The sequence below is a fragment of the Macaca fascicularis genome, chromosome 6 (assembly GCF_037993035.2).
Source record: "Macaca fascicularis isolate 582-1 chromosome 6, T2T-MFA8v1.1".
In the NCBI taxonomy this organism is placed as follows: domain Eukaryota; kingdom Metazoa; phylum Chordata; class Mammalia; order Primates; family Cercopithecidae; genus Macaca; species Macaca fascicularis.
The window spans coordinates 38,546,792-38,574,526 of NC_088380.1; the positions used below are offsets into that span (position 1 = coordinate 38,546,792).

Here is a 27,735-nt window from a genome sequence, read left to right on the forward strand (position 1 = left end):
TGAACTTGAGAAATGCTAGTAGAATCTAAATAAATTTAAGTTTCAACATGTGCAGGTACAAAGGAATCCTAACTACTGAAAGTTCACCAGAACATCAACTCCATAAGAGCTGGGGCTGCGTCTGGCTTCTTTACTGCGATATCCCCTGTGCAAAGAGTTGACATTGAATAGATGTCCCATGAATATCTATGCAATGAGTGAAGTTTGGACCAACTCTACAAAACTGGAGAAGGAAATTAAAATGCAAAGAAATAGGCTGGTTAAAGATGGAGATAGAGCTTTGGGAATTCTGTGCTTATAATTATCATCTTAATCATTATGAGGAAAACCTAATCATGTATTTTATTAAAATGTATGGATTGGATAAACAAGTGAATGAATAAACTCTTTAAGGTGCTTTCCAAAATTATTTCATGAAGTGAGTAGGCTCCTGAAACCCTAGAGGAGGAAAGGGAAAGGATATTTTTATTTGAAATATTTGTATTATAGTGATTTGAACTGTTGACAAAGTTCCTCTCTATTTTATTTTTCCGTAGTTTTAAGCTATTTTTTTGACCCATGTTTTGGTTGGAATAAAGCATTCTAGATGCCTGTTATTGGCTACATGATTCTAAAATCTGCTATATTAATGTTGCTTCTGTCTCCATATGGAAATGTATAAATAAGAAGATAAGTTCTCAAGCTTTCTCAGTGATCAGGCATGAGATGAGGGAATTAAATGAGAGAAGTTAGGTCAGATGATCTTGAAGGCCCTTTTCTGCCCTAATATTGTAGAATTTTGTGAATAAAAGCACAATGGGAAGAGCAGGGGATTAATTTAAAAAAACAAACAAACCTGGATCCTTATGAGACAGAAGCCACATGACATGTAGAAGATTATCATAAACACCTCACATTTATAGAGTGTTTACAAAGGGGCAAACTCTACATACCTGTTTCACTTAATCCTTACAATCCCTGTAAAAGAATTGTTGGAAATTTTGTCTGGTATCAAGCAGCTGGAAACGAGGCAATCTTTCTAGCACATACCACAGTTTAAAGCAGTAAAGTTGCCAACAATAACCGGCTTTGTAAAAATAATTGCTGCTCCAAATCAAAGAACTGTCTTCCACTGAGTTGAAAGGGCTATTAATCTGGGGGTGGTCTTCCAGCCATAGAGACATGCAGAGATAATGTCATCTTTGACTCAGAAGCACAGAGTTCTGTGTGACATGGAAGCCTGAGTGGTTATGATTTCATGGGACAGGGCTTCTTTGCTTGGCTTTTTCTCCTTTCTAGAATGAGTTATATCCTCAATTGGTGATACTCTTTCTCTTTTTTATTTTCTACTTCTATTGTGAACTGGCCTAAGCACTTTAGCAGCACAGAGTTCCTAGATTCCCTTTATTAATATTAGATATACACCAATAGTCAGTGGTAGGTGAGGAACACAGCTCTCCAAGCCCATGACCACACTACAGGCAATAAAAGCAAGATGCAGACAAACTCTACAACCACACATTTATTGACAGGAAAGCATAAAAGTATGCAACTCAACGGCTCCAGGTATTTGCCCTTTTAGATGTTCTGATCACTCCCTGTTTGAATGACACATTTGGGGCACATGTAATAATATCCTAGAGGCAGGGTTCAGCTAGCCTTATGTTGCCAGCAGGTAAGCAGAATTCTCCAAACCAGTGGTAGACTTAGTACTATTTTGGAAACCATCTGATATGGTTTGGCTATGTCCCCACCCAAATCTCATATTGAATTATAATTCCTATAGTCCCCACATGTCATGGGAGGGACGTGGTTGGAGGTAATTTAATCATGGGGCAGTTACCCTTATGCTGCTCATGCTGTTCTTATGATAGTGAATGACTTCTCACAAGATCTGAGGGTTTTATAAGGGGCTTCCCCCTTCACCCTGTTCTCATTCTTCTCCCTCTTGCCGCCATGTGAAGGTCATGTTTGCTTCCTCTTCCACCATGATTGTAAGTTTCCTGGGGCCTCCCCAGACATGCAGAACTATAAGTCAATTAAACCTCTTTCATTTATAAGTTACCTAGCCTTGGGTATTTCTTCATAGCAAGATGAAAACAAATTAATACAGTAAATTGGTACTGGGTAGTGGGAAGCTGCTGTAAAAATATCCAAAAATGTGGAAGCAACTTTGGAACTGGGTAACAGACAGAAGTTGGAACAGTTTGGAGGACTCAGAAGAAGGCAGGAAGATGTGCAAAAGTTTGGAACTTCCTAGAGACTTGTGGAATGGCTTTGACCAAAATGCTGATAGTGATACGGACAATGAAGTTCAGGCTGAGGTGGTCTCAGATGGAGATGAGGAACTTGTTGGGAACTGGCATAAAGGTGACTTTTGCTATGCTTTAGCAAAGAGACTGGTGGCATTTTGCCCCTCCCCTAGATATCTGTGAAACTTTGAACTTGAAAGTGATGACTTAGGGTATCTGGTGGAAGAAATTTCTAAGCAGCAAAGCATTCAAGATATGACTTGGGTGCTGTTAAAGCAATTAGTTTTATGTATTCACAAAGATATGGTTTGAAATTGGAACTTATGTTTAAAAAGGAAGCAGAGCATGAAAGTTTGGAAAATTTGCAGCCTGATGATGCAATAGAAAAGAAAAATCCAATTTTCTGGGGAGAAATTCAAGCTTGCTGAAGAAATTTGCATAAGTAACAAGGAGCCCAATATTAATCACCAAGACAATGGGGAAAATGTCTCCACGACATGTCAGAAGTCTCCATGGTAGCCCCTCCCATCACAAGCCCAGAAGCCTAGGAGGAATAAATGGTTTCCTGGGCTGGATCCAGTGCCTTGCTACTTTGTGCAGTCTCAGAACTTGGTGCCCTGTGTCCCAATCATGGCTAAAAGGGGCCAAAATACAGCTCAGCTGTTACTTCAGAGGGTGCAAGCCCCAAATCTTGGAAGCTTACACCTGGTATTGGGCTTGCTCATTCACAGAAATCAAGAACTGTGGTTTGGGAACCTCCACCTAGATTTTAGAGGATGTACGGAAATGCCTGGATGTCCAGGCAGAAGTTTGCTGCAGGGGTGGAGCCGTCATGGAGAACTTCTGCTAGTGTACTGCAGAAGGGAAATGTGGGGTTGAAGCCCCCAGACAGAGTCCCCACTGGGGCACTGCCTAGTGCAGCTGTGAGAAGAGGCCCACCATCCTCCAGACTCCAGAATGGTAGATCCACCAACAGCTTCCACTGTGACCCTGGAAAAACCTTGGGCACTCAATGTCAGCCTGTGAAAGCAGCCAGGATGGGGGGCTATACCCTGCAAGGCCACAGGGGTGGAGCTGCCCAAGGCCATGGGAGCCCACCTCTTGCATCAGTGTGACCTTGATCTGAGACATGGAATCAAAGGAGGTTATTTTGGAGCTTTAAGATTTAATTGCTGCCTTGTTGGATTTTGGACTTGCATGGGGTCTGTAGCCCCTTTGTTTTGGCCAATTTCTCTTATTTGGAATGGGTGTATTTACCCAGTGCCTGTACTCCCATTCTATCTAGGAAGTAACTAACTTGCTTTTGATTTTACAGGCTTATAGGTGAAAGGAACTTGTCTTATTTCAAATGAGACTTTGGACTTAGACTTTTGAATTAATGCTGGAATGAGTTAAGACTTTGGGTGACTGTTAGAAAGGTATGATTATGTTTTGAAATGTGAGGACATAAGATTTTGGAGAGGCCTGGTGGGGGGGAATGATATTGTTTGGCTGTGCCCACCCAAATCTCATCTTGAATTGTAGTTCCTACAGTCCTCACGTGTCATGGGAGAGACCTGGTTGGAGGTAATTTAATCATGGGGGCAGTTACCCTCATGCTGCTCATGCTGTTATTGTGACAGTGAATGAGTTCTCATGAGATCTGATGGTTTTATAAGGAGTTTCCCTCTTCACTCTGCTCTCATTCTTCTCACTCCTGCCACCATGTGAAGAAGGACATGTGTGTTTCCCCTTCCACCGTGATTGTAAGTTTCCTGAGGCCTCCCCAGCCACGTGGAACTGTAAGTCAATTAACAATCTTTCCTTTACAAATTACCCAGCCTCAGATATTTCTTCATAGCAGTGTGAAAACGAACTAATACGCCAACCTTGGGAACTATCTTACTGTGTGAAGAGGTTTATATTGTTAAACCCTATTTATTCAAGGACAGACAGGGTTTCTAATCTACTCTAGGCCAAGGGGTGGCAAACTATGGTGCATAGACCAAATATAGCCTGTGTCTGTTTTTGTAAATAAAGTTTCATTGGAACACAGCCATGCCATTTTGTTTACATATTGTCTATGACTGGTTTTATACTACAAAGGCAGAGTGAGTGGTTATCATAGAAGCCTTATGGCTCACAAAGCCAAAAATACTATCTGGTCCTTTATGGAAAGAGTTTGCTAACTCCTGCACTAGCCAATCCACATATATTAAACACTATTATTTTCGCCAATGAAAACCCATTTCTAGCATTCATTATGCTAATTAGAAAAACCTGTAGTGTGGATCACAAAGATAGCCAAAGTGCTTACAGTAATTACCTCTGCAGTGTGGTCTTCTGATTAAATGTCAGATGACATCCCTGGAATGGGCATGTCCTACTAGGACAGTAATAGCCTTAGAGTATTATTAAAACTAACACACATTTATGGAATATTGTTTATTTTAATTGTTTATTTGAGACACGGTCTCTCTCTGTCACCCAGGCTGGAGTGTAATGGCACAATCACATCTCACTAACCTAGAACTCCTGGGCTCAAGTGATCCTCTAATCTCAGCCTCCCAAGTAGCTAGCACTACAGGCATGCACCACCAGGCCAAGCTAATTTTTTTTTTTAAAGAGACAGAGTCTCACTCTGTTGCTCAGGCCAGCCTTGAACCCCTGACTTCAAGCAATCCTCCCACCTTGGCATCCCAAAATGTTGGGATTACAGGTGTGAGCCACTGCACCTGGACAATTTTGAATATTTTTGAGAGTCAATTGTAGGCATCATAATATTTCCCTTTATTGCTTCTCACAACCCATTTTCCTTCATGATTAGGGTTAAACTTTTGGACACTCTCATATCAATAACAATATCAAGCCCAGAGTCTGAAGAGTATAATATCCAATTAGATCTCAATGCAATAGCTAAGTTAGAGCAAGTTTATTAGTATCCTCATTTTCCAAGATAGAAAAAGCTAATGCTTGAAAGTATCCCTAATCTTCACACTTGCAGAACTGGTGAGTGATAGAGTGAGACTTGAATCTGAAGCTTTTCATTTTCTGAGTCTTAAAGTCTCCTCTTCTACACGGTAGTAACTTCCCAGTAACAGTGACTCATTGATTAGGGTTTTTTGCGAAAGCTTCGTGGAGTTTAACTTCCATCAACAGAAATGATTCTCTCTTCAGAAAAAAAAAAAAAAAAAAAAAAAAGATAGCCTTCTTATAGCCTTCTTGACAATTTTGCAAAAAAACTTTATCTCCTTTCTTTACATTTTTTATTCTTAAAGTTGAAGAGTCACCACTAAGTAGTGAAATTGATTACTAGAGGTGGGAGAAATTTCCCAGAGGAATAAAAAGAATGAAGGTAAATGCTTAAAAATGGGCCTGTTTCATCAATTAAAGAATAAAAGGAGTATCTGAAGGATCAGCAGACTTAGATATGTCTAGCTTGAACACAGTGTTACAGGCTGCAGTGCTGGTCATATAATCAATCATACATGTTAGAAGAGGAAGAGGCTCATTATTAGGTCAACAAGTTCACTTCACTTGACCTTTGCAATGCTGGGTTGTTCTCTCTGCTGTGTCTCTTTCAATATGAAGAGTTCATTTATTGTGCATTGGCCAGGGGTTATTGGAGCTGTGTGGTGTCTCAAGTCCCTTCTCAGCCACTTTTCCCAGTGACTCAGACCCTCAGCTTTCCACAATCTATTCTTCCTCATCCCATGGCATTATCTTGACCAGATTTTAGCCCATAATTGAGGCTGATACATTTTGCTTCTTCCACCTTCAGTTTCTGACTTGGAGATAGAAGAGCCCTTCTTCCAAGATGGTCCCTTCATATACCATAGGCTCCAGTGGGCCTCTGAGGAAGAAGGAAAAGGGGAAGATATTATATTCATGAGAAAGAACGTTAGGATATGAGCCTGGGAAGGAAGTTAGGGGTCATCTCTGCAGATGCCAGAGTGATTATCTATCAGTGAATTAGATCACAGGTCATAACCATGCAGATTCTAATAGCAATGGAGTCCTCTATTGGAGACTTTAAAAAATTTGAAACAATCTTAAGGCAATAACTCAACAGCATAAAGAGACAACTTAAAATGAGCTCAAGTGTGAGTCAACTGGTAGATGTTACAACAGCTGTCATGTTAGAAGAAGAACTCCCACTGCATGTCTTGAGAAGACCTGAGTCTGTTAAAGGTAGCTACTCATTTCTGAACATCGGGAAAATGCTCCATGTGATTCTTCTAGTTGACATTTTATGATGCATGAAAATAACATTATCAATGTTGGGAGCAAAACAAGACTTTTGAGAGTTTGAGTTTAAAATTAAATATTTATGACCTAGCCTTAGTAGAAAACAGAAAAGATCAATGAGCTCTTGAATACAATTTTGGGGGAGAAAACTTATTCCTCTTTTAAAGATAATTTACTTTTCTTTTCACAGAATATAACTTTAGGGTTCTATAGGGAGTCATTTAGGATGGGTTAGATTATCCTATGGTAACACACAACCTCAATCTCAGAGGCTTACAACAACCAGTCTATTTGTTATCTATATTACATATCCATTGTGAGTGTTGTCCTCTCTCTGGGATCCAGGATTGTAGAGTTTACACTCTATGGAACGTTGTTGATCACTGTGGCAGAAAACGAGAGCTTTGAAATAGCTCGAAGTAGCAATTGACGGCTCCAGCTCCAAAGTAACATTTGTTCAAAACTCATTTGGCCAGCATGGGTCACATGCCCCTACTCAATCACAAGGGGCTAGGAAATGTAATCCTACCAAGTGCTTGGAAAGCAGAGAGCTGGAAATATTTGGAAAATAGTGCTAAAGACTTCCATATGTCATTACATTTGAAACGACAAAATTTAATCTGGTGTATGTTCAAAATCAGGCATGTCCCGTGCTGTCTATAATGTTGGTAAGTTGATTTTTTAGAGTGAACATTCAAAATAGCAAAAGCCTCTACCCATCGGTTCTGTGCACTTGGAGAGTGACCTTTGGAATCTCCTGGGAAGCTTAAAAAACAACAGTGCCTGGGTCCCACTGTAGGGATTGTAATTTAATTAGTCTGAGGTGCAGTTTAGGCATCAGAATTTTTTTCAAGCTCCCCAAAGTGATGCTAGTGTACAACCAGAGCAGAGAGTCACTGGTCTATTCTAAGGGTCTGGGTTTTAGAGTGATTTTATTTCTTTTTCTAATTTTATTTATTTATTTACTTATTTATTTATTTAGAGACGGAACTTTACTCTGTTGCCCAGGCTAGAGTGCAGTGGCCCAATCCTCAGCTCACTGCAACCTCCATTTCCCGAGTTCAAGAGATTCTCTTGCCTCAGCCTCCAGATCTGCTGTGATTAAAGGCACCCACCACCATGCCTGGCTAGTTTTTTTTATTTTTAGTAGAGACAAGGTTTCACCACGTTAGCCAGGCTGGTCTCAAACTCCTAACCTCAAGTGATCCGCTCGCCTCGGCCTCCCAAAGTGCTGGGATTACAGGCGTGAGCCACCATGCCCAGACTTTAGGGTGATTTTCAACTCCAATACCATCTCTCTATCTGTGTGGTCTTCAACAAATCAATTAACCTTTGGGCCTCAGTTTTATCATCTGTAAAATTAGGGGTGGGATATGTATTTTTCCACAGATGCTTCCAGCCTTAAAAATCTCTCATAGACTTCTATTTAGAAAATGTTTCAGAGCTCAGGTTAATGTATAAGTGCAGCCAAGTGACTTTGTAAGTTTATCTGCTTAAACTCTTATAAGGGCAATAATTGGAAATAGTCTTTACTCTACCAAGTAACTAGTTGTCTTTTTTCCCTAAACTGGGAAGCCAGGCCAGACGTGGGGGAAAAGTCACGAAAAAGATAGTGACAAAGAAAGATAAAAAGTTAACTTGATCTCTTGGTTCTATGTGAACTTCTGAGCCTAAAATGAAAAAATTGTATTACCTAAGGCCATTCAGATAAAAATAAATTTAAAAAAGCCGTTTCCCTCAATTCTTCTTGCTGAAAATGAAAAAGTTAAAGGTTTCACAATTTCTTCTTCATGTAATCCTATCTCAGTGCTGTCAGCATCTTAATAGTGTATTGATTGGCTCACACTCCTGCTATCTTTAAAGAAGCATTATTACTCTGTTGGGCCAAACATGAAAAACTACGTTTAAAGACCTTTTTAAGGGTTTTTTGATTTTCCAAAAGCTTCTTGGGGGCTTATTGAGTTTCTCTGGCAGCTAGAATTAACTCTACAATGCTCTTTCTCTATTTCTGAGACAGTGAATTCGTCTGAAGCCGGCAAGTTATCAATGACTCCAAGACGGGGAAGATAACGGGGCTCTCAAGATAAATTAATGTGGTAATTAGTTACCTGGACACCTGTAAGTTTAGATTAGTGAGAGCATTTTTGCTGCCATTGCATTGGAAATTCATGATAATTTTCAATAGTCATTTAAATATGTGAGACTGACTCCAGTGTCAAGGGGTAGGGAGTATGAAGAAAAGAAGATGGATTTAAAAATTAAAACTTTTAGTACATAAAATAGCATTATACTGTTGTTCAATTATCAAAATGCCTGGCAAGCTGAAATATGACCAAAATCTTCATTTATAGCCCCACTGTACAATATTTATTTGATATCTATAATTATTTTCTCAATTATTAGAAAAAAGCATCAGAATAATTTTTATTGAATGCTTAGAAAAATATTTGATGATCATACACTAAAATGTTATCACTTTGGGTGATGGTTTGTGCTTGGGTCTTCTATCTTTGCTTTCTGGATTTTTTTTGTGTGTTTCACCAGTTTCCTATACTGAACATATATTCTTTTGGACCCAGATTTCATTCCTCACTGTACTCTTGGGAAAATTACTTAACCATCCTGAGCCTCACTCTGCCATCTCAAAGTGAAGATAATAATAGTATCTACGTCAAAGGGTCATGGTAACTATTAGATTAAATCACCCGAAATGGCTGATATTTGACTGCCTTTTGACCTATAAAGATGGCGATATGAAATGGCTCAACATAATATTAAGTAAGTATTTAACATTGCATCTGGCAAGTACTAAGCACTCAGGAAATATTAGCTATAGAAGTATGTTAAGGAAATAGAGAACTAGTTCAGAAATGGAGAAGATACCATATGCAATTTTTAAAGTCAGATTTATTGAAAATAAGTTACATTTAGTATATAGTTCTATAAATTTTGACAAACACATACAACTGGGTAACCATAAACTATAGAATGATTTAATCAGCTCCCTCAAAATCTATTGCACCCCCTTGTAATCAGCTCCTACCCTCCCCTCCCCTCCCCTTCTATCAACCACTGATCTTTTCTCTGTCCCTATAGTATTACCTTTAATAACAATTGTTTCCCCTTACTTTAATTATCCAGATGTGTTCATTTGCCTTTTTCCTATGTGGACAGATACCTACTCCTACAGAGGCAGAAGAGAAACCCCATCCCTCTGGTCAACCACTAATTCAGTTACTTCCCGGAAAGCCTGGTTTAATTAGCACTGGAGAGTGAAGGATGCTGGGCTCCAGGGTGTGTAGCAAGCAGGGGAAGACATTTGCTGAGTGTTTATTTTAATCAGAGTTCACAACTCCATGTGAATGGAGGTGAGAGTGCGATCAGGTTGACCTTTTGGGCTACTTTACCCATTATCAAACAAGGTTTTAGACTCTATGATTTTGCTGTTGATTAAAACATACACACCTGGCCGGGCACGGTGGCTCAGGTCTGTAATCTCAGCACTTAAGGAGGCAAAGGCGGGCAGATTGCCCGAGCTCAGGAGTTTGAGACCAGCCTGGGCAACATGGTGAAACCCCATCTCTAGTAAAATCAGAAAAAATTAGCTGGGTGTAGTTGTGCACAGCTGTAATCCCAGCTACTCCAGAGGCTGAGGCATGAGAATTGCTTGAACCCAGGAGGCAGAGATTACAGTGAGCAGAGATTGCACCACTGCACTCCAGCCTGGATGATAGAGCGAGACTCTGTCTCAAAACAAACCAACAAACAAAAAACATACACACCTGCTTGTCAGAGGACTCATTAGCTAAAGATCAATTTAAATTCCAGGTCTCCAAATAGCATTTAACAAAGATCTGTTCTTGGTGCAGCTCCCCTTTTAGAAAAATGCCCAACCAGTGGATGTAGGCAAAGACCTCCTTTCTTGGAGGCCAGGGCATGCCTAGCAGGATCTCGTTCGTGTTTCATGCTCTTTGAGTTACATTTTTCCTGCCCGTTGTCACTTTTTCATCATGGTATTACTTTCCATGAATATAATTTACTACAACATCCAAATGACTGATCTTTATAATCTTGAAATCCAAATGTCTCTCCCGGTTACAGGCCTTCAGTTCTCCTCCGTTGTTTACAGGATGAAATCTGAACTCCTTTGCCTTTCAGATAAGCCCTTTATCATCTGATCCCATCTAGATTTGAACAATTCAGATAATAAGTTTGGTTTGTTTGATGCAAATTGGAACCAGTACCCACCAAGTAGAGAACCTGGAACATTTACAAACATAGGCCACTTATTAGCCATAAAACAAATTTCAACAAATTTCAAAGTGTTGGTATCACAGACAGAGGCTGTTTCACACAGTGGAAAAGTTCATAGACTTAGGAACCCACTTGCCTTTCTTTGGCTCCCGACCACTCCTGGTAGCAGCTCTGTGACCTTGGTCTGGTTCCTTAACCTCTCTGTGCCTCTGTTTTCTCTTTTGTGACTCTCAAAGGCTTTGGTGAGGAAAACTGTCCTTCCTCCATCATAGCAAACTCTCCCAGGCTTCTCTGCCTTTGCACTTGCTGTTTCTGCAACTGCACATGCCTTCTCCATGCTGAGTCCATCTGGAAACGTCCATCATTCTTGGAGTTTCAGAATCAAATCCCTGACTTCCCTAGTTAGCCTCTGGGCTTGCTAGGTCTTTCTGAACAGCCAGGAAATCCATTTAGCAGATTTATCATATGAAAGTTGCTGGGATCTCTGTCTTCCCACTGATCTGTAAACTCCCTAAAGTAGAAAGAGCATCTAATACTTAATGAATAGTGAGTGAGTACTTATTGCAAGCAAGGCACCATTCTACACTTTTTCGTATATCAATTCATTTATCTCTAGAACAACTCTATGAGCTGGCTACTATTATTTTCCCTACTTTACAGATGAGGAGACTGAGACACAGAAAGCTGTGTAATTTGCCTAAATTCACGCAGCTAGGGAGTGGTTAAGATGGAATTCAAACCTAAGAAATGTAGCTCCAGCATCCACATTTTTAATCATTATGCTGTATCAAGAGTATGACTAACTAAGTAAAAGCTATAAGTCAATGCTTCTCAACCTAATCGTGCATAGGAATCACCTGGACATCCTGTGAAAATACAGATTCTGACTCAGTATATCTGAGGTGGCACTGAGATTCTGCCTTTTTAACAGACTCCTAGACAATGCTATTGGTCCACGGACCACACTTTCAGAAGCAAGGCCCTAGAACAGTGGTTCAAAGCTTTGTTTTCTTTTGTCTCAAGACGCTTTTACATTTTTAAATATTATTGAGGATGGCAAAAAGCTTTTGTATACATATGTTATATCTGCCAATATTTACCATAATAAAAATTAAAACTAAGAAATTTTAAATTATTTAAAATAGTTAACTAAGCCCATTACATGTTAATGTAAAAAGGATAGTTCTTCATTCAATCCATTGTGAATAACATGTCATGGAGTCTCTGGAAAACTCCATGGTATAATCATGACAGAATTTGAGCCAAAAAGTTAGATGACATCTTATTATTATTATAAGAAAATGGTAATAGTACAGAGCCCCTGAAAAGGTCTTAGAGAGCCCACCAGTGCCCCCAGATCATACTTTGAGAACCACTATTTTCGATTACTAAAGAATCCTAGAGTGTTGTGAAAGTTGTAGTATTCATTGTGGATTTCATTGTAGTATTCATTTAGTGCTTTGTAAAATGTCTGACTTACAATATTCTGTAAGAATATTCTAACTCTAGATTCTGTCTCCTTTTCTAGTTGCAAGTTACACCCTCATCTTCATCTTTTTATTATTATTATTATTATTATTATTATTATTGACACAGTCTGCTCTTGTTGCCCAGGCTGGAGTGCAATGATGCAATCTCAGCTCACCGCAACCCCCGCCTCCCAGGTTCAAGTGATTCTCCTGCTTCAGCCTCCCGAGTAGCTGGGATTACAGGCATGCACCACCACATCCGGCTCATTTTTTGTACTTTTGGTAGAGACGGGGTTTCTCCATGTTGATTAGGCTGGTCTCGAACTCCCAACCTCAGGTGATCTGCCTGCCTTGGCCTCCCAAAGTGCTGGGATTACAGGCATGAGCCACTGTGCCTGGCCTCATCTTCATCTTATAATGGTGCATAATAATGGGCTCAGTAGAGATAAGAGTCTCTTCTGAAAACCAACAGCCCAAAAGTGTTACCCGCTCCAGACAGAAAATTTGATAAAGAAGATCATTAAAAGGAAAAACACATATTTTATCAAGTCCCTAAAAGATTTTAAAAATTGCTTTAGAATAAATCATCCCAATGTAACACGTTGACTTCAAGCTAATATGATTTTCCTTTATATGCATTTACTACATTTATGTTTAAAGTTTTTGTCCCATATGGTTCCACAATTTAAAAACTATAAAATGTAGAGAGTTTGAAATCATTTGATATGTTTAAATATCACACATTCCCTTCTCTTTCCTACCTTTTTAGACCTTACTCTTATGACTGGATTTCTAAGCTTACACCAACTCTACATAGGAGCACATTTGAATAGGCTCATTGGTTCCTTGAGCTGAACTTCCCTTTGAGTTTTGAATTGTTTCCTTAGAACATCTGCTTCCCTGCTAGGTGTGTATCAACCTGACTCCTCAACTGTACATAGGGAGTTACACTCCTTGCCAAACTTGTTTATTGTCATGTCAGGGCTTGACAGATATCATACTGCAAATTCAAGCCTCCAGATTCCCTCTCTGGAAACTTACCTCCCCAAGCCTGATGCTTTCAATTCACAGAATCATAGAACCTCAGGATTGGAAAGGATCTTTGGGGTCATCTAGACCCTTGCCACTCAAATGCAGGCTTCAGATCAGCAGCCCGGGCATCATCAGGGAGCCAGCTAGCAATGCAGAATCTCAAGAGCACCCTGACTGCTGAATCAGAATCTGCATTTTAACAAGATCCCAAGAGATGAGTGTGTACATGAAAGTTGCAGAAGGGCTGCTCCAGACCAGCTTCCCACCTGAGGCAGAAGTCTTGTTGGCAGCATCCTCCTCCCAGCTACCTGTAAGTGCTCATCAACCGTCACATTCCAGCTCCAAGACATCACTCTAGATGTCCTTTCCTTCTAGAACGATGGTTCCCAACTTTGACTGCACATTAAAATCACTTGGGGAGATTTGAAAAATCCCAGTGCTGAGGCCTCATCCCTGACTGATTTAACCGGAATCTCTGCAGTTGGAACCTAGGCATTGGTATTTTATGAAGTCCCCCCAAGTGATTCGAATGTGCAGCCAAGCTTTGAACTACTGATCCAGAGCCATCCATTTGCATCTTAGGCTATCTACTTTTTTCCTTGCTTTGATTTCCTGTGAAATGCAAATATGCTCTCAGAAAGGCAAAACTGTTATCTCCCATTTACACTTTGCTTGGAAATAGGGTTATTATATTTTTTTTTATCAGCATAAATAATGTATTGCTAACTCTCTAATATCATATACTAGAGGCTTGGCAATTGACACAGTATTCTGGGATGGGAAAGCCAGAAGTTAGGAAATGAGATGAGAGCGGAGGATGTGAAGACAGTTGCTAAGGGGCAGACTTCATGCCTTCTGGTGACCAGCTCTTGGTCAATCAAACTGCCTTGGGCAGGAAGGAACTGGGCTGGGCCAAGAACCTGAAGCTCTCCTGTGGCCAACCCACTGCAGGTTTCCAGCACTTTCTCCTGCTTCCTTATTCATGGTGCTGTGGGGTGAGGGAAGTGGGGAGAGGTAAGACACTCTACAGCTGCTGCGGTTGTGGGCTCTGTCAGCTGAGCGTGGGGTCCCCAGTCTAGTCCTTAGCCTGATAGATCTAAGAGAAATTTTGTTAATGATATAATCTTGCTGGCCGCAAAATACTGGCTGTTTTCCTCAACTCAATAATCCTTTTGAGTAATATGCCTTTTTGTTGGTGACATTACTGCTTAACAAACTGAAATCTGGATTTTTTTGCAAGATTTAGAAGAATATAATTTTGTGCCGTTATTAGCTTTTAAATTAGCTAGCTTTATTTAGGTAGAGCTACATTAGAATAATTGTTGTTTGGGAATATATTCATAATGTTAACAAGTAATTCTGAACAGACTAAACACATAATCAGCCGAAAATTTAGGGAGAAGGAGAAAATGTTATTTAAAGGGAAAATTAATAGTACATAATTATATATTAATTTGCTAGTAATAAAAATATAACAAAATAAAACCTTAATAATACATAAATTTGGAAGCTTTTAACATTTTAGATTCTAATGAGTATCATTCACATATTAAAATTTAGAAAATGTATAGTTTGGGGCCGGGTGCGTGGCTCACGCCTATAATCCCAGCACTTTGGGAGGCTCGAGGTCAGGAGTTTGGGACCAGCCTGGTCAATATGGTGAAACCCCATCTCTACTAAATATGCAAAAATTAGCTGAGCATGGTGGCATACGCCTGTAGTCCCAGCTACTCAGGAGGCTGAAGCAGAAGAATCACTTGAACCTGGGAGGCAGAGGTTGCAGTGAACCGAGATCACGCCACTGCACTCCAGCCTGGGCAACAGAGCAAGACTCTGTCAAAAAAAAAAAAAAAAAAAAGAAAAAAGAAAAGAAAAGAAAAGAAAAAAAGAAAATATATACCTTACAAACTCTCCTTCATATATATTTATTTTGCAAACTAAATAATTTTGCAAAATAAATACTTTTGCAAAATAAATAAACCTAATTAATTTAGATTTTGAGAATAAAATCCCATCACATCTTCTACCTCCCACTTCCTGCTAGCTAACCTTCAAATCTGGATAAACACATTAGAGTGTTAAGAATGAATCAGATACATTTGACAGATTTGTAGATGCTTTGAGAATTTGAAAAGTTGACTATCAGTTCTTTAAATGATCCAATAGGTAATTTTTAGAGATAATGTGCTATTAAAGTTTACTCTTTAGACTAAGCAAGTATTGTAGGCAGAAGGAATTGTGTTTTGGGTGCCTGAAGAGGTGCGAAGAGGCTTAGAGTATTTATTTTCTTTTTCTTTTTTTTGTAAAAATTAACTTTCTGATTGTACTAAGAACACTTGTGATCTTAACAGAGTTTTAAATGTACAGCATAGTATTGTCATTTATAGACACAGTGTTGTACAGTAGATCTAAGAACTTGCTTAACTGAATGAAGCTTTGTACTCATTGATTAGCAACTCTCTATTTCCTCTTCCCCTTATCCCCTGGCAACCACCATTATATTCTCTGCTTTTAAGAGTTGACTATTTTAGATAACTCATATAAGTGGAATTATGCGGTATTTGTCCTGCTCTGATTGGTTTATTTCACTTAGCAGAACGTCCTCTAGGTTTTGCCATGTCTCACAGACTGCAGGATTCCCTTCTAAGGCTGAATTGTTAATAATATTCCAGTGTATGTACATATATACCACATTTTCCTTATCCATTCATTTGCTGATGGATGTGTAGGCTGCTTCCACCTCCTGGCTGTTGTGAGCAGCACTGCCATGAACGTGAGCGTACTCATAGAGTATTTCTGCTCTCCATCACTGAACCCGCGGCTTGTCTTCCCAAGAAAATGTGAGAGGGGAAGATGAAGAACATTTTAAGAGGGCTTTTTTTCTAAGTATGATGGTTTTCTTTCAATAATATAATGTTTGCATGTTTAATTAAATCTCAATTTTGGTACATATATTCTACTTTTTTTTACCAGCTTGTATTTTCATTTCAATAATGCTTTACCTTTCTATTTGAAGATACAGAAATTGAAATTAAAGCTAACATTTTAGCTTAAGTGTCTATTCTACTCTCAAGTCAAAAACACTTGGAAAAGTTGTCCTGCGGTGATTACTTCCCTAAAATAAGAAAAATTATTTTAAAATCCCAATCATTTCCCAAAAGAATCGTTTATATAAATTCAGATTTCTTACAAAAGGGCACACCTAGCAGGAGCCACCAGTTTGGACTGGCAACTTTGCTTATCTACTTGACTTGTCATTAAAATGCTAAATTGTTAAAATTTGAGACCAATCTATCGAACCGGTGAGCGAATTCTGTGGACTTTCTGGAATATAGGTGACAATGTTCTTCCTGCTATCTACATCTTCCACTTTTGTCCCTTCCTCCACTTCGGTTTCTTTTTCTCATTTTCTTTTTTCATTTTTTAATGGGAGATCTGGATTTTATTATTACTCAAATCAGCCTCCCCAAGCATTTGGGGATCAGAGATTTTAAGGATAATTTGGTGGGTGGAGGGCCAGTGAGTCGGGGGTACTGCTAATCATTTTCTTGACATCGGGGACATTTCTTCATCTTCATTTCCCTCCATATAGTCCTGTACTGCTTGGGAAAGCGCAGGTGTGCATAGGCACACCAGCATGGGTGCACACATACATGTACACATACAGGGGTACACATACATATACCAATACTTTCGTTTGCATTAGAAATAAAAGTCATTATTTTTCCACTGTCTGCTTTTTACCCCGATGAAAGTGGATAGCTTGAATTGTGTGTATTTTTGTTTTTTTGTTTTTTCAATGAAACCCCATGATTATGAAAGAGCTTGGGACCAGAGAATGATTAAAGCCATACTTTTCTGTTCATCAGACAAATACTTACAGGCTTGCCTACTACACACAAGCCAACATCTCCACATTCTGAGTTTTCTTCATGGGTTTTTCCATCATCTAGACTCAGCGATCACATTCATGTATTCCTTCAGCTCTGACATCAGAGTTTTAATGTTAATAGCATTTCTCAAGGATAAGTAGTTGGGACCTGGGCACAACTGAGAAGAATGTGTCTGGGCTGCCATGCCCAAACGTAGACACAAGGATGTCTGAGGTGAGAAGGATCCTGTGCTCTACCAGTTAAGCCCAGGAAACTGATGTCAGATAGGCAATGTGACTCATCTAAAGACGTATAACAAGTAATAAACAAAGATTAAAAACAGGGAACATGAAAAACAGGCATACTGGATAAATTAAGAGGCACTAAAGCAAAAGGAAAATATGAATGGGCTAGCTGTTCCCAGGAGCAGCCAGGACTTAATGGTGACTCCTACCAGTTGTAGGTGTATCCTGTATGCATGTTCCTTTCTTTAGATGGCTCGGCCGTGATTCCTACCCCAGAGAACCCCCTTCTGGTATTTCATTATCTTTTGGGGGAGATCATTCATTGTTCCAAAATGCAATGCTTGATTTTCCATTATTTCCAGTTCCTGTACAAAGTGTCTGGATCAAAGCTTCATCTTTGGCCTTAAGTCTCATGTGCCATCCAAGTAATAATCTACTAGGGCTTCTGGAGTTTAACTTTGGAGAGGACTTAGCTTGTCTCTGTGATAGATGTGACTGATGGAATGATAAAGCCAACCTACATTCAGTGATGGTCAAGGGTGTGGCATGAGCAGTGCCTTGGATTATCCTATCTGATGGGCACACCCTTTAAAGTAGGTGTTACATTTCATTGCAGCAGGGAGGAGATCAAAGCTGTTTCCTCCTCCTCCTTAACTGTTGATCTTTCTTCATATTGTCAATTAATTTTAAAATAGGAATCTAAGCCATTCCCTCCCACTAAGGAATTTCCTTTAAAGTTATTCCGTTCTTATTTCCTGTCACCAGCACTGCCATCCTGACATGCCGCCCACCTTCTTCTCTGGCTTGAACCCTTTTCTCTCACACCCTTCCTTCCCTGGGACTGGGTACCAACCTAACCATAGCTAGCTAACCATAACGTAGCTAACCTTAACTCAGCTACTTGTCACCTTCTTGACACCTTCTACTTGGCGACACTCACCGATCAGACTGTACTTACAAATCCTTCAGTCCCCTTTGTCCTACTTCCCCCTTTAAGAAAAACGCATGGACATAAAGACGGGAACAACAGACACTGGGAACTACTAGAAGGGGCGGGGAGGTAGGAGGGTGTGGGCTGAAAAACTACCTATTGGGTACCATGTTCAGTACTAGGGTAATCATCCATACCTCAGCCATACCTCAAACCTTAGCATCACGCAAAGTACCCACTTAACAAACCTGCACACGTACCCCAGAATCTAAAATAAAAGTCGAAAACATTTTTTTAAAGAAAAACACAGAAAAATATCAAACTCAGACTGAAAAACTGGCCTTTTGCTTCTTTTCACAGTTTTTTTTCTTGGCATCAGAAAATCTGCATTTGTTTGTACCATTGCAGAAGAAGCCAGAAACGGAGCCAGCATTTCTCTGCTTCCTATGCTTACCTCCCCACAGGAGTCTTCCTTGCCTTCCCTTCTCAAGCCTCCCATTTCCGCTCTCTGGATGGACTATAGGGCTGGCTTGGAAACTGTGAGTCAGCTTCCTACAACCATCTCAGAGGCAAGGTATTGCTTTTGTCCTCCCATCTTTGTGTGTGTGTGTTGTGTGTGTGTGTGTATTAAATGCATTTTATTTTGTTTTGTTTTCATTTCACTTTTTTGGCTAGAGACTTGTTTTCCAACCTCAAAGTTTTTCCTGATAAAAAACTTTTATAAGACTCTTTTGTGTTTAACAAGTGACATCTGCCTGTCCTGGGAAAAGGAAAGCAGCTCTGTCATGAAAATGGAGACCATGAGCCTTGGGACAGACTGAGACGGCATTTTATCTGACATCTTCAATTCCCAGAGGGGAAGAATAAGGGATAGAGTGGTTGATGGAATTGCTAAAGTCCCACTGACAATAGTGACAGAGATGGAATGAGAGTGCAGATCTCCTGACCTCTACTCCGTGGAGATCTCCTTGCTGCCGTGTCATTTCACAAACTAGCCCTATGTTTGAAATTGTGTGTGTCTCCAAATAGATGCCTGTTAGTATGGTATGCAGTTGCATGTGGCCACTTTGGGGCTCTCTCGTTCTGTTGTGTCCTGTGTGGTTCACGGTTAGGTAGAGGTCACAGGACCCTGGAGAATCCCTCACATCTTCAAAACATGCACAAGACAGGGGGTCTCCCTGTATTTTCAGGAAGACGACGGCTTCTCCATATTCCTGAAAATACAGGGAGAGACCCTGTTGTGTGCATGTCTATCTTTCTTTCTCATCCAGTCTGGCAGCTCTAGACAGAACCATATAACTTGTGAGGTCTGCTTTTCATGCCCACGTCCCCCTTGGGAGTGCTGGTCTCCATCTCTTCATCCTCTCTTTCTCCTAAGGTATTCAGGATCTATATCTCGTCTCTTGGTTTTTCAGATCCTATCATTCTTCCTGTCCCACCAAGCACTCCACCTAGACTGCCCTATATTCTTTTAACATTCATTCATATTTTCTTTGTAACCCAAACAGACTTTCCCGTGATTAAAAACATAAGCAGTGAAAACTAACACAATGCTAATTTTCCCCCATTCACCTCAGACACTCCAGTCCTCTTCTCACACTCTATTAACACATTTGCACTGTCCAAATTTGCTGGATTCACTTTGTTCCTTGCAGCACACGAAGCTCTAAGCAGATTTATGTTTTATTTTTGAGATGGAGTTTTGCTCTATTGCCTAGGCTGGAGTGCAGTGGCATGATTTAGGCCTGCTGCAACCTCTGTCTCCCAGATTGAGGCAATTCTCCTGCCTCAGACTCCCAAACAGCTGGGACTACAGGCGCCTGCCACCATGCCTGACTAATTTTTGTATTTTTAGTAGAGACAGAGTTTCACCACGTTGGCCAGGCTGGTCTCGAATTCTTGACCTCAAGTGATCCACCCGCCTGGGCCTCCCAAAGTGCTGGGATTACAGGCATAAGCCACCCACCGCACCCGGCCAAAGCCCATCTTTTTAAAACAGCTGCAGAGTGCTCTACTGCATTCCACAATTTACTTTACCAGTCTCTTCTCCAATGATGGTTGCCTTTATTGCTTTCAGGGTTTTGCTATTACTAACAATCCATATCCTAGATTCTGAAAATTTTCCTTCCCAAATTACTATTAAACTCATGTATTATTCTACTTGCTGTAGACCCTGGAGCTGCTGTCCTAGGTGACAGCTAAATGAGCTAATAAATGAGTCCCCACTGTGTTAACAGGCACAGTATTCATGAGTCCTTCCTTCCCCTTCAGGAAACATATGTCCATTTTAAGAGGGACCACCTGGATAAAAGTTCTTAAAACATTTCTCTCCCATGATTTTTGGAATGGAAGGGCTATAAGTCATAAATAAGTCATAGTTTTAACCCATGGGAGTATTTCAAATGACAGAAATTTCGTGAAGACATTTGTAAAATACTTAATTAAGTGAGATATTTGGGGGCAGATCGGCTTTGTTGTAAACACATAGAGCTTCATCCAAAACACATAATGCAGGGTGGCAAACTAGAGGGCTTATCCCAGGTGAGATGTGTAGTCCCAGCTTTAGCCCTGAGCCTCATCTTGGCTGACGCTGGAAGAGAAGATACAGCACAGAAGCCACAACCTGCAAACCACATCTCCTTCCTGTGGAGATGCAGCTGCCCATATCAAAATCAGGAGGGAGCATCCAGTTAAAAAGGCTGTGAGCGCTACCTCACATCATACATAAAAATCTATTGCAGATCTAAATGTAGAAGGTAAGCAATAAAGCTTTTCAAAGAAAACATGGGATAATGTCTTTGTGACCTGGGGCAAATTGCTAGCCGTAAATGAAAAAAATGGATCAATCATACTACATTAAAACTAGGGTTTCTGTTCATTAAAAGTCATCAGGAGAGTTAAAAGACAAGACAGAGTGGAGAAAATATTACCAATATATTCAACTACAACAGAAAAAATCCTCTGAATTGTATCCAGAATATATGAAGAACTTCCACAAATCAATAAGAAATAAGTAGACAACCCAATAGAAAAATGGGCAAAAGAATGAATAGGCACCTTACGAAATAGGAGATACAATAACCAATAAAGAAGTGACAAGGTGCTTGACTTGTTTTCAAGGAAACACAAATCAAAACCACCGTGTGGTATTATTAACATGCACCAAAATGGCTAAAATGAAAAAGACAAACAACATCAAGCGTTGGTATGATTTTTGAATGACTAGAACTCTCATACACTTTGATGGGAGTGTAAATGAATATAGCTACTTTGGAAAAGTCTGACAATACCTTCCAAACCTAAACATATGCCTATCATATAACCTAATAATTCTGCTCACAGGTATACACAGCAGATACACATACACACATCTGCCAAAGACACATACAACAACATCTTTGTTCACAGCAACATCTTTGGTTGTAGTTCCAAACCAGAAACAATCCAAATGTCTATCAGGAGTAAAATGGATAAACAAATTGTGATACATTTATATAATGGAATACTACACAGCAATGAACATGAATAACTACACAACTTGGATGAATTTTTTCAAATATAATGTTGAGTAAAAGAGGCATAAATGATTACATTACTGCATGATTCCATCTATATAAAGTTCAAAACCAGGCCAAAATAATCTAGGTGCTAGAAATCAGGAAAATTGTTACCTATTTGGTTGTGGGGTAGGTTACGGTTAGTAGGAAGAATGAAAGGCTTTTGGGGTGCTGGTATTGTTTTATGTCTTGATCTGGGGGCTCATTACACACGTTTGTTTTGTCAGTCCATTGATTACATACTTAAGTATAATCAAGTATCAGCAAGGAGGACATAATGCATAGCAGATGGCTATGCATTATACAGTATATTATTATATATGTTATCATTTGTAATACAGGGTCTTTGTCACTCAACCCAATATTTGCACTCTTATTTAGGGCTTCCTTTGTTCTGCTTTATGGAATAATTGGCAGTGCAACTGTCTTCATCTCCCAACAAATTTGTAGTCTTCTTGAGTGCAAAAAACATTGCTGCATTTTCTCTAATATATTATTTCTGCTCTTAGCACAGAGCCTTACACATAATGGGATTCAGTCTCAATATTTGTTTTACATTGGAGTAGGGAAAGTGTTTACTTATTTTTACTGATCTACTTTTATTTGTGTGTTTTACTTAAAAGTAAATGGGAGGTTTGAATTCTCATCCCTCATCCTTCTTCAAAAATGTACACTTCTAGAGAGGAAGCATGAGGAGGGCTTTGTGGGGGTGCTGGTCATATCCTATTCCTTGATCTGGGCAGTAGTTAATAAAAGTTATACAAGTGTGCTCACTTTGCTATAATTCATCAAGTGGTACACTTACTATTTGATACTTTTGTATGTTGTATGTTGATTAAAATGTAACATATAAATATATGTAAATTCATGTTTCTAGTTTGATAAGACACTATGTTGGTGAGAGTTCATGGAATTAGGCACATATTCTGCTTATTGGGGTGTAAATTAGTACAACCTCCTTGGGAGGAAATTTAGGCAAATTATCAAAATTGAAAAGGCATTTACTGTTTGACCGAGCATGGTTAGTCTAGAAATGAACGATACAGTCTATTATAACGTGTGCAACCTATTACACATTCAGCGTCATTCATGCCATGCTGTTTATAATAATTGGAAACAACAGAAGAAGAACAAATAAATTACACATCACACAGTAGAATATTCAGCAGTTAGTAAGGAGGCAGATCTGTATCTGCTGATTTGGAAGGATCATCCGGTTAAGAAGTGTGTAGAAGATGCTCTTGGTTGTGTTAAATACATGTGTATATAATTAGCTTGTCCATTCATAGACCATCTCTAGAAGGATATCCAAGAAACTGGTGATGGTAGAAGGAAGAAAAGGAAACTTACTTTTCACTATACACTCTGCCTGATCCACATTTCAAATTTTACATGTACCTATAACCAATTTAGAAAAATAAATCAAAAAATGATTCTTGGCTGCTGCCTCTTTGTCACTTTCACTTAGAGTCTTAATAAACATTCTATAATTGATAAGTTTGCCTTTACTTTCTTCTACCAGCCTCCAAATCTATTCCATGCAGGAAAGGTCAGATTCCTCTTCCATGATAATGAGCAAAGTAGGCAGGTCACTCTTCTGCTGGTGACCTTATTAATTGAGTTTAGACCTCCAGTGAATTTGAACACTTTTTTTTTTTTTGAAACATTCAAAGCCTCTTGGTCCCTCTTTAGTTTCCCTCCTCTCAGAAAGCAGGAAGAGAGTGAAAGGCAAGTGTTCTATTTGTCTTTAGTCACATTTACAAATGCCATAGTTGGTTATCAAACTGGAAGGAGAGGGAATCTTGGAGGATGCGATTTGAACTGCAAAGGAAGCGAGTAAGTTTGATGCAACATGTGCCCTAGATTTGAAGCGGATTTTGTGAAATAAGGTCTTATCTCAATAGCCTGATAATCCAGAGTGTGTGCAGGCCCTCAGAGGTAAAGTACAACAATATAATCTAATGTAATGCCCCCAAGGAAGAAACAAGAGGGGCCTCTGAAGAAACCAAGCCTGTTTCCCAAGTCACCTATGGCCATCTGCAAAAAATGGAAGGGAGGCACAGGGCCAGGGATGCCAAGGTGGTGTGGGCACATGTGGAGGACATCGGCAAGAAGGCTGAAGCCCAGGCTTGCGAAATTTGCAATGGACAATTTGCACAGGTCTTTTAAAAGGCACATTCGGATTAAAGGTAGCTTAGATTAGATGGTGCTGTTTTATCAGCTAATAAAGAGAAAGCAAAACCTAGAATTTACTGATTGTTTCATCCAGCCCATTCATTTTTACCAAGGCACACTATACGCAGAGCCTAGGATTAAATACCCACATCTCTTGATCCTCTCGGTCCACTGCTGTGTTTACTTTCCACATTGTCCTCTTAAAAGCCTGAAGGCTGGAACCAGACCCCACTGCATGGGAGCTGCATGACCTTGGGCAAGTTTCTTAATCTTTCCCTGCTTCAGCTTCCTTATCTGTAAAAAGGTGAGAATAGTAATAACAGTATCTTCCTGGTATGATTGTTATTGGGATTAAAAAAAGGCGAGAATAGTAATAACAGTATCTTCCTGGTATGATTGTTATTGGGATTAAAATGCACTTCAAAGAGGGTTTGGTACATAGAAGACGTTAAATAAATGGTAGGCATAATATCAATGATTATTATTTCTTCCAGTTTCTGCATCACAGAGAATTATTTTTAAGTAGGAAAGCCAGCATGGGAGGCATCTGCATTGCAACACTCGCTTGGTTCTGGGTGCCACATTAAGTCTGAGATAAGAAAACACTTTTGCCTAAAGAAAGGCCTCCAACAACTTCCCAGCTGGCGCTGGAGGCTGGAGGAGCTCTCTGACACAGGTGGAGTTCAAAGGGAGGTGGCGCCACCCACCACCAATGCTGAAAGCAGATCCTGTGTGGAGTGGAGGCAGGGCCTAGATGACCTTTAGGGCTCCTGGTAATGCTAAAAGGTCTATGATTTTGGTACCTTAGAGACTAGCAGCTTCGGAGGCAGTCACTTTGCTTAGCTTAGCGACCGGCTTTATGGTCACCTTGGAAGTGAAGAGCATAGTCCTTTCTGAACTTTGCTCCAGTTCTGTGTAAGAGGACAAGCTCTGGTGTCACAGCTAAGACTTCCAAATACTCAAGTTGGAGGGGACTTTGAATTTATTTGGAACAGACAGTTGCACACTTGAAAATGCCAACACATAAGGGAACATACTCAGCTTTGTTAACTGACAAGATTGAGCTCATTACAAACTCTCCAGCCAGGGGATATTTCATTCTTAAAAGAGGAGTAGAAATCCTGTGTGTGTGTTTGGGGGGCTGGGGAGGGGAGAAGAATATATCAGTCAGCATTGTTTCCTCAGGCGCTCCCAAACATAGGCTAACTGTGAAGAACCAGGACGCTCACCGAGTCCTGGCAGCGCTGCAAGGTGGGGCGGGGGCGGGCGCGGTCCTCTCGCTGGTGACTGCAGATTTCCTCTGCGGGGCACTTCCTAGGGCCTTTGATCTTTCCCCAGGAACTGGAGAGGGCCGCGTTTGCCTCTAAGTTTATTCCCTCTTGGTTTATTTATTGTATCTGTTTTCTCTTCTCGCTGGTTTGGAGGTCAGAACGCCAGTATGCAACGGGACGTGGGTCCCAAGGTTTCCCCTCTCCGGGCACTACCGCAAAATCTGGCAAAAGGTACACTGAGTCCTGGGGCAGCAAATTCAGCGGAAGAGAAAGAGTCTTTCTCCTCTCAGGGAGACAACCCAGAAAGCCCGATCCCGGGATCAGAGGCCAGGACCCCGCTCTGGCCCCCAGCCCCAGCCCCATCTGGGCGCCGCCGGGTGCTCTTCTCAGTACGCCGGAGGACTCGAGCTCGCGTCCCTCCCTGAGAAGCTAGGCTTAACTTGGAGTTTCATCTCCTCCCCAGGAGGGTCTCAAGTTGCCTTCGTCTGCCGGTAAGGGCTCCCACTCCCCCGCTCTGGGCCTTAATCTCCACCCGGCGTCCGCGTCTGAGCCGCCTGGCCTCAGCTCTCCATCTGCGCGCCTTAAATCCCATTTATCTTCTTAGCGCCTCAGACCCGGCCGGCCCAGCCCCTCTTCCTCTCACCCCCCACCCCACTTGCAAATCACAGACCCTCGTCTACCCCTCGCTCCTCCAAGTGCTCTGGACGAACTATAGCAACCTTTGAGGTGTTAGAAAAAGTCGCCAGGCTGGGTGGAGGCGACCTAGAGGGGCGCGGCAGGAGGAGGGCCCGAGTGGAGTGGGGGGCGTCCCAAGGTTTCAGGGTGAGGACCGCGGAGGGTCCTCGACCCGCAGTCGCCTAACTCCTGCCTTGCGTCTCCAGTGCTTGAAGTCGGTCCCTCCCAGGCCCCCAATCTAGGTCACCAGCCAGGAACGGCTACGCTGGGGGTCGCTAGAGAGGGTGAGGGGCGGTCTGTCTGCTTCCGAGGTGGGCGAGGAGTGAACGTTTCAGGGCCTGCCCCTCTCAATTCCACTCGATTGTAATTTCATCCCCGGGCCGGTCGAGCCTCCCTCCTTCCCGCGGCCAGCCCTTCCCTCCCCGTCCGCCTCCTTCGTCGCCCCCGCCCCCGCGAAAAGCCCTGCAGCTTGCAGCAGGCTTCACTCCCGCACGCCGACCTCCCGGCTGCAGTCCTGCCTCTTGGAACTGCCCCGTGGTTCCGGGCCCAGACCCCGAAACCCCCCACCTCCTCGCGCTGGCCCGGGGATCCGCGGGGGCTGCGTCCGCAACGCGCCCCCGGAGACGCCCTTTCCCTGTGCGCCCGGGACTTGGTGAAACTTTGCAGGCGCCGGCGGCAAAATGGATTTAATCCTAGGCGTCTTGCTCCGGCTCCTGCTCCTGGCTTCCAGCCTCGGACCCGGCGCGGTGTCGCTCCGAGCGGCCATCCGAAAACCAGGTAATGCGCTGCTCCGCCCGGAGCCACCACGCCCGGAGCGCCCCTGCTGGGCTCCCGGGCGAGGACACAGAGCCGGCAGCGCACCGCCTCCTTCTTCCCGACCAGCGTCGGCTTAACTCGCTTCAGCTCTGCCAGGAGCTGAGAAAAGACGCGAACCTCGCCCTCCCCCGCCCCCGGGCGGCTCTAGGGTATTTATTTGTTAAAAGAATGATCAGTTTTCCAGACACGGTAGAGGTGGTGGTCCCCGCGTTTGACCGCAGAGAGCTGAGAGTTGGGACAGCGATCGTGCTGTCTCAATTACAGAGGATGGCAACGGTGCAGAGGAGTCAAACCGGCCCCTCCTGCGTCTCCAAACATCTTACTGAATTCATAGTGTCCAGAGCTCAGCCATTTCCTGTTAAGTGTCTTAAGGGCTGCCTGGAGCCCCCTCTGCCCATCTCCGGTCCTGCCCACGCACTGTGCGGGGATGTGGACTCTGCTCTTAGCATCCTCTCCCACTCTGGGGCCGTTTGTTCAGAAGGAAGCACCCAGTGGGTTAATTTTACCGTGTTTTGAACTCCTGTCTTTGCTCTGCTATTTAAACAAAGATATGTGCGTTGCAGCTTGTTATAAGGGATTGAGGATTGGGGGAGAACTTGAAACCATAACGTGTATTTCCTCTAGCTTCATATAGGTAAAAAGTCTTCGTTTATTTTGGTCTACTTTGATTTGGCCTATGTTGTGAGATTATTCAAAGTAGAACATTCTAAACAATGAAGTTCTAAACATTGTTTCCCAAATAATGATTTTTATTATTTTCTGCTGGGACCATATTTAGAATTCTGAAAAATCTGTTTTGTCTTAGCTTACTTTGTAAGGGAGGTTGTCTTATGGGATTAATTATATCTTATGAACAATGGAAAACAATGTAACTTTTATTTGAATGCAGTCTGCAAAACCTCACAGAAAGTGCAGTTTGTCTTCACAAACGTTTCTGTAAGAAAGAGACAAAGCTAGGAAAATTTATCAGAGGGCAAAGA

General features: G+C 41.4%; 1 protein-coding gene across 5 annotated transcripts in view; it reads left to right on the plus strand.

Annotated features, from left to right (window-relative positions):
* The window catches only part of EGFLAM (EGF like, fibronectin type III and laminin G domains), a 234,149-nt gene that overhangs the window by 7,923 nt on the left and 198,491 nt on the right, over positions 1 to 27,735 (plus strand). For 3 of the 5 annotated variants that reach the window (XR_012413618.1, XM_005556757.5, XM_073993328.1), the window contains exon 1: positions 26,423 to 26,716. The exons of 1 other annotated variant lie outside the window; for it this stretch is intronic. Coding sequence is in view for 1 of the 4 variants with exons in the window: in XM_005556757.5 (XP_005556814.3) it covers positions 26,620 to 26,716 (97 nt within the window). In the remaining 3 variants the exon portion in view is untranslated. Of the gene's footprint in view, positions 1 to 25,428; positions 25,756 to 26,422; positions 26,717 to 27,735 lie in introns of those variants that run through there. One more of the 5 variants, XM_065546178.2, reaches the window with a different exon arrangement.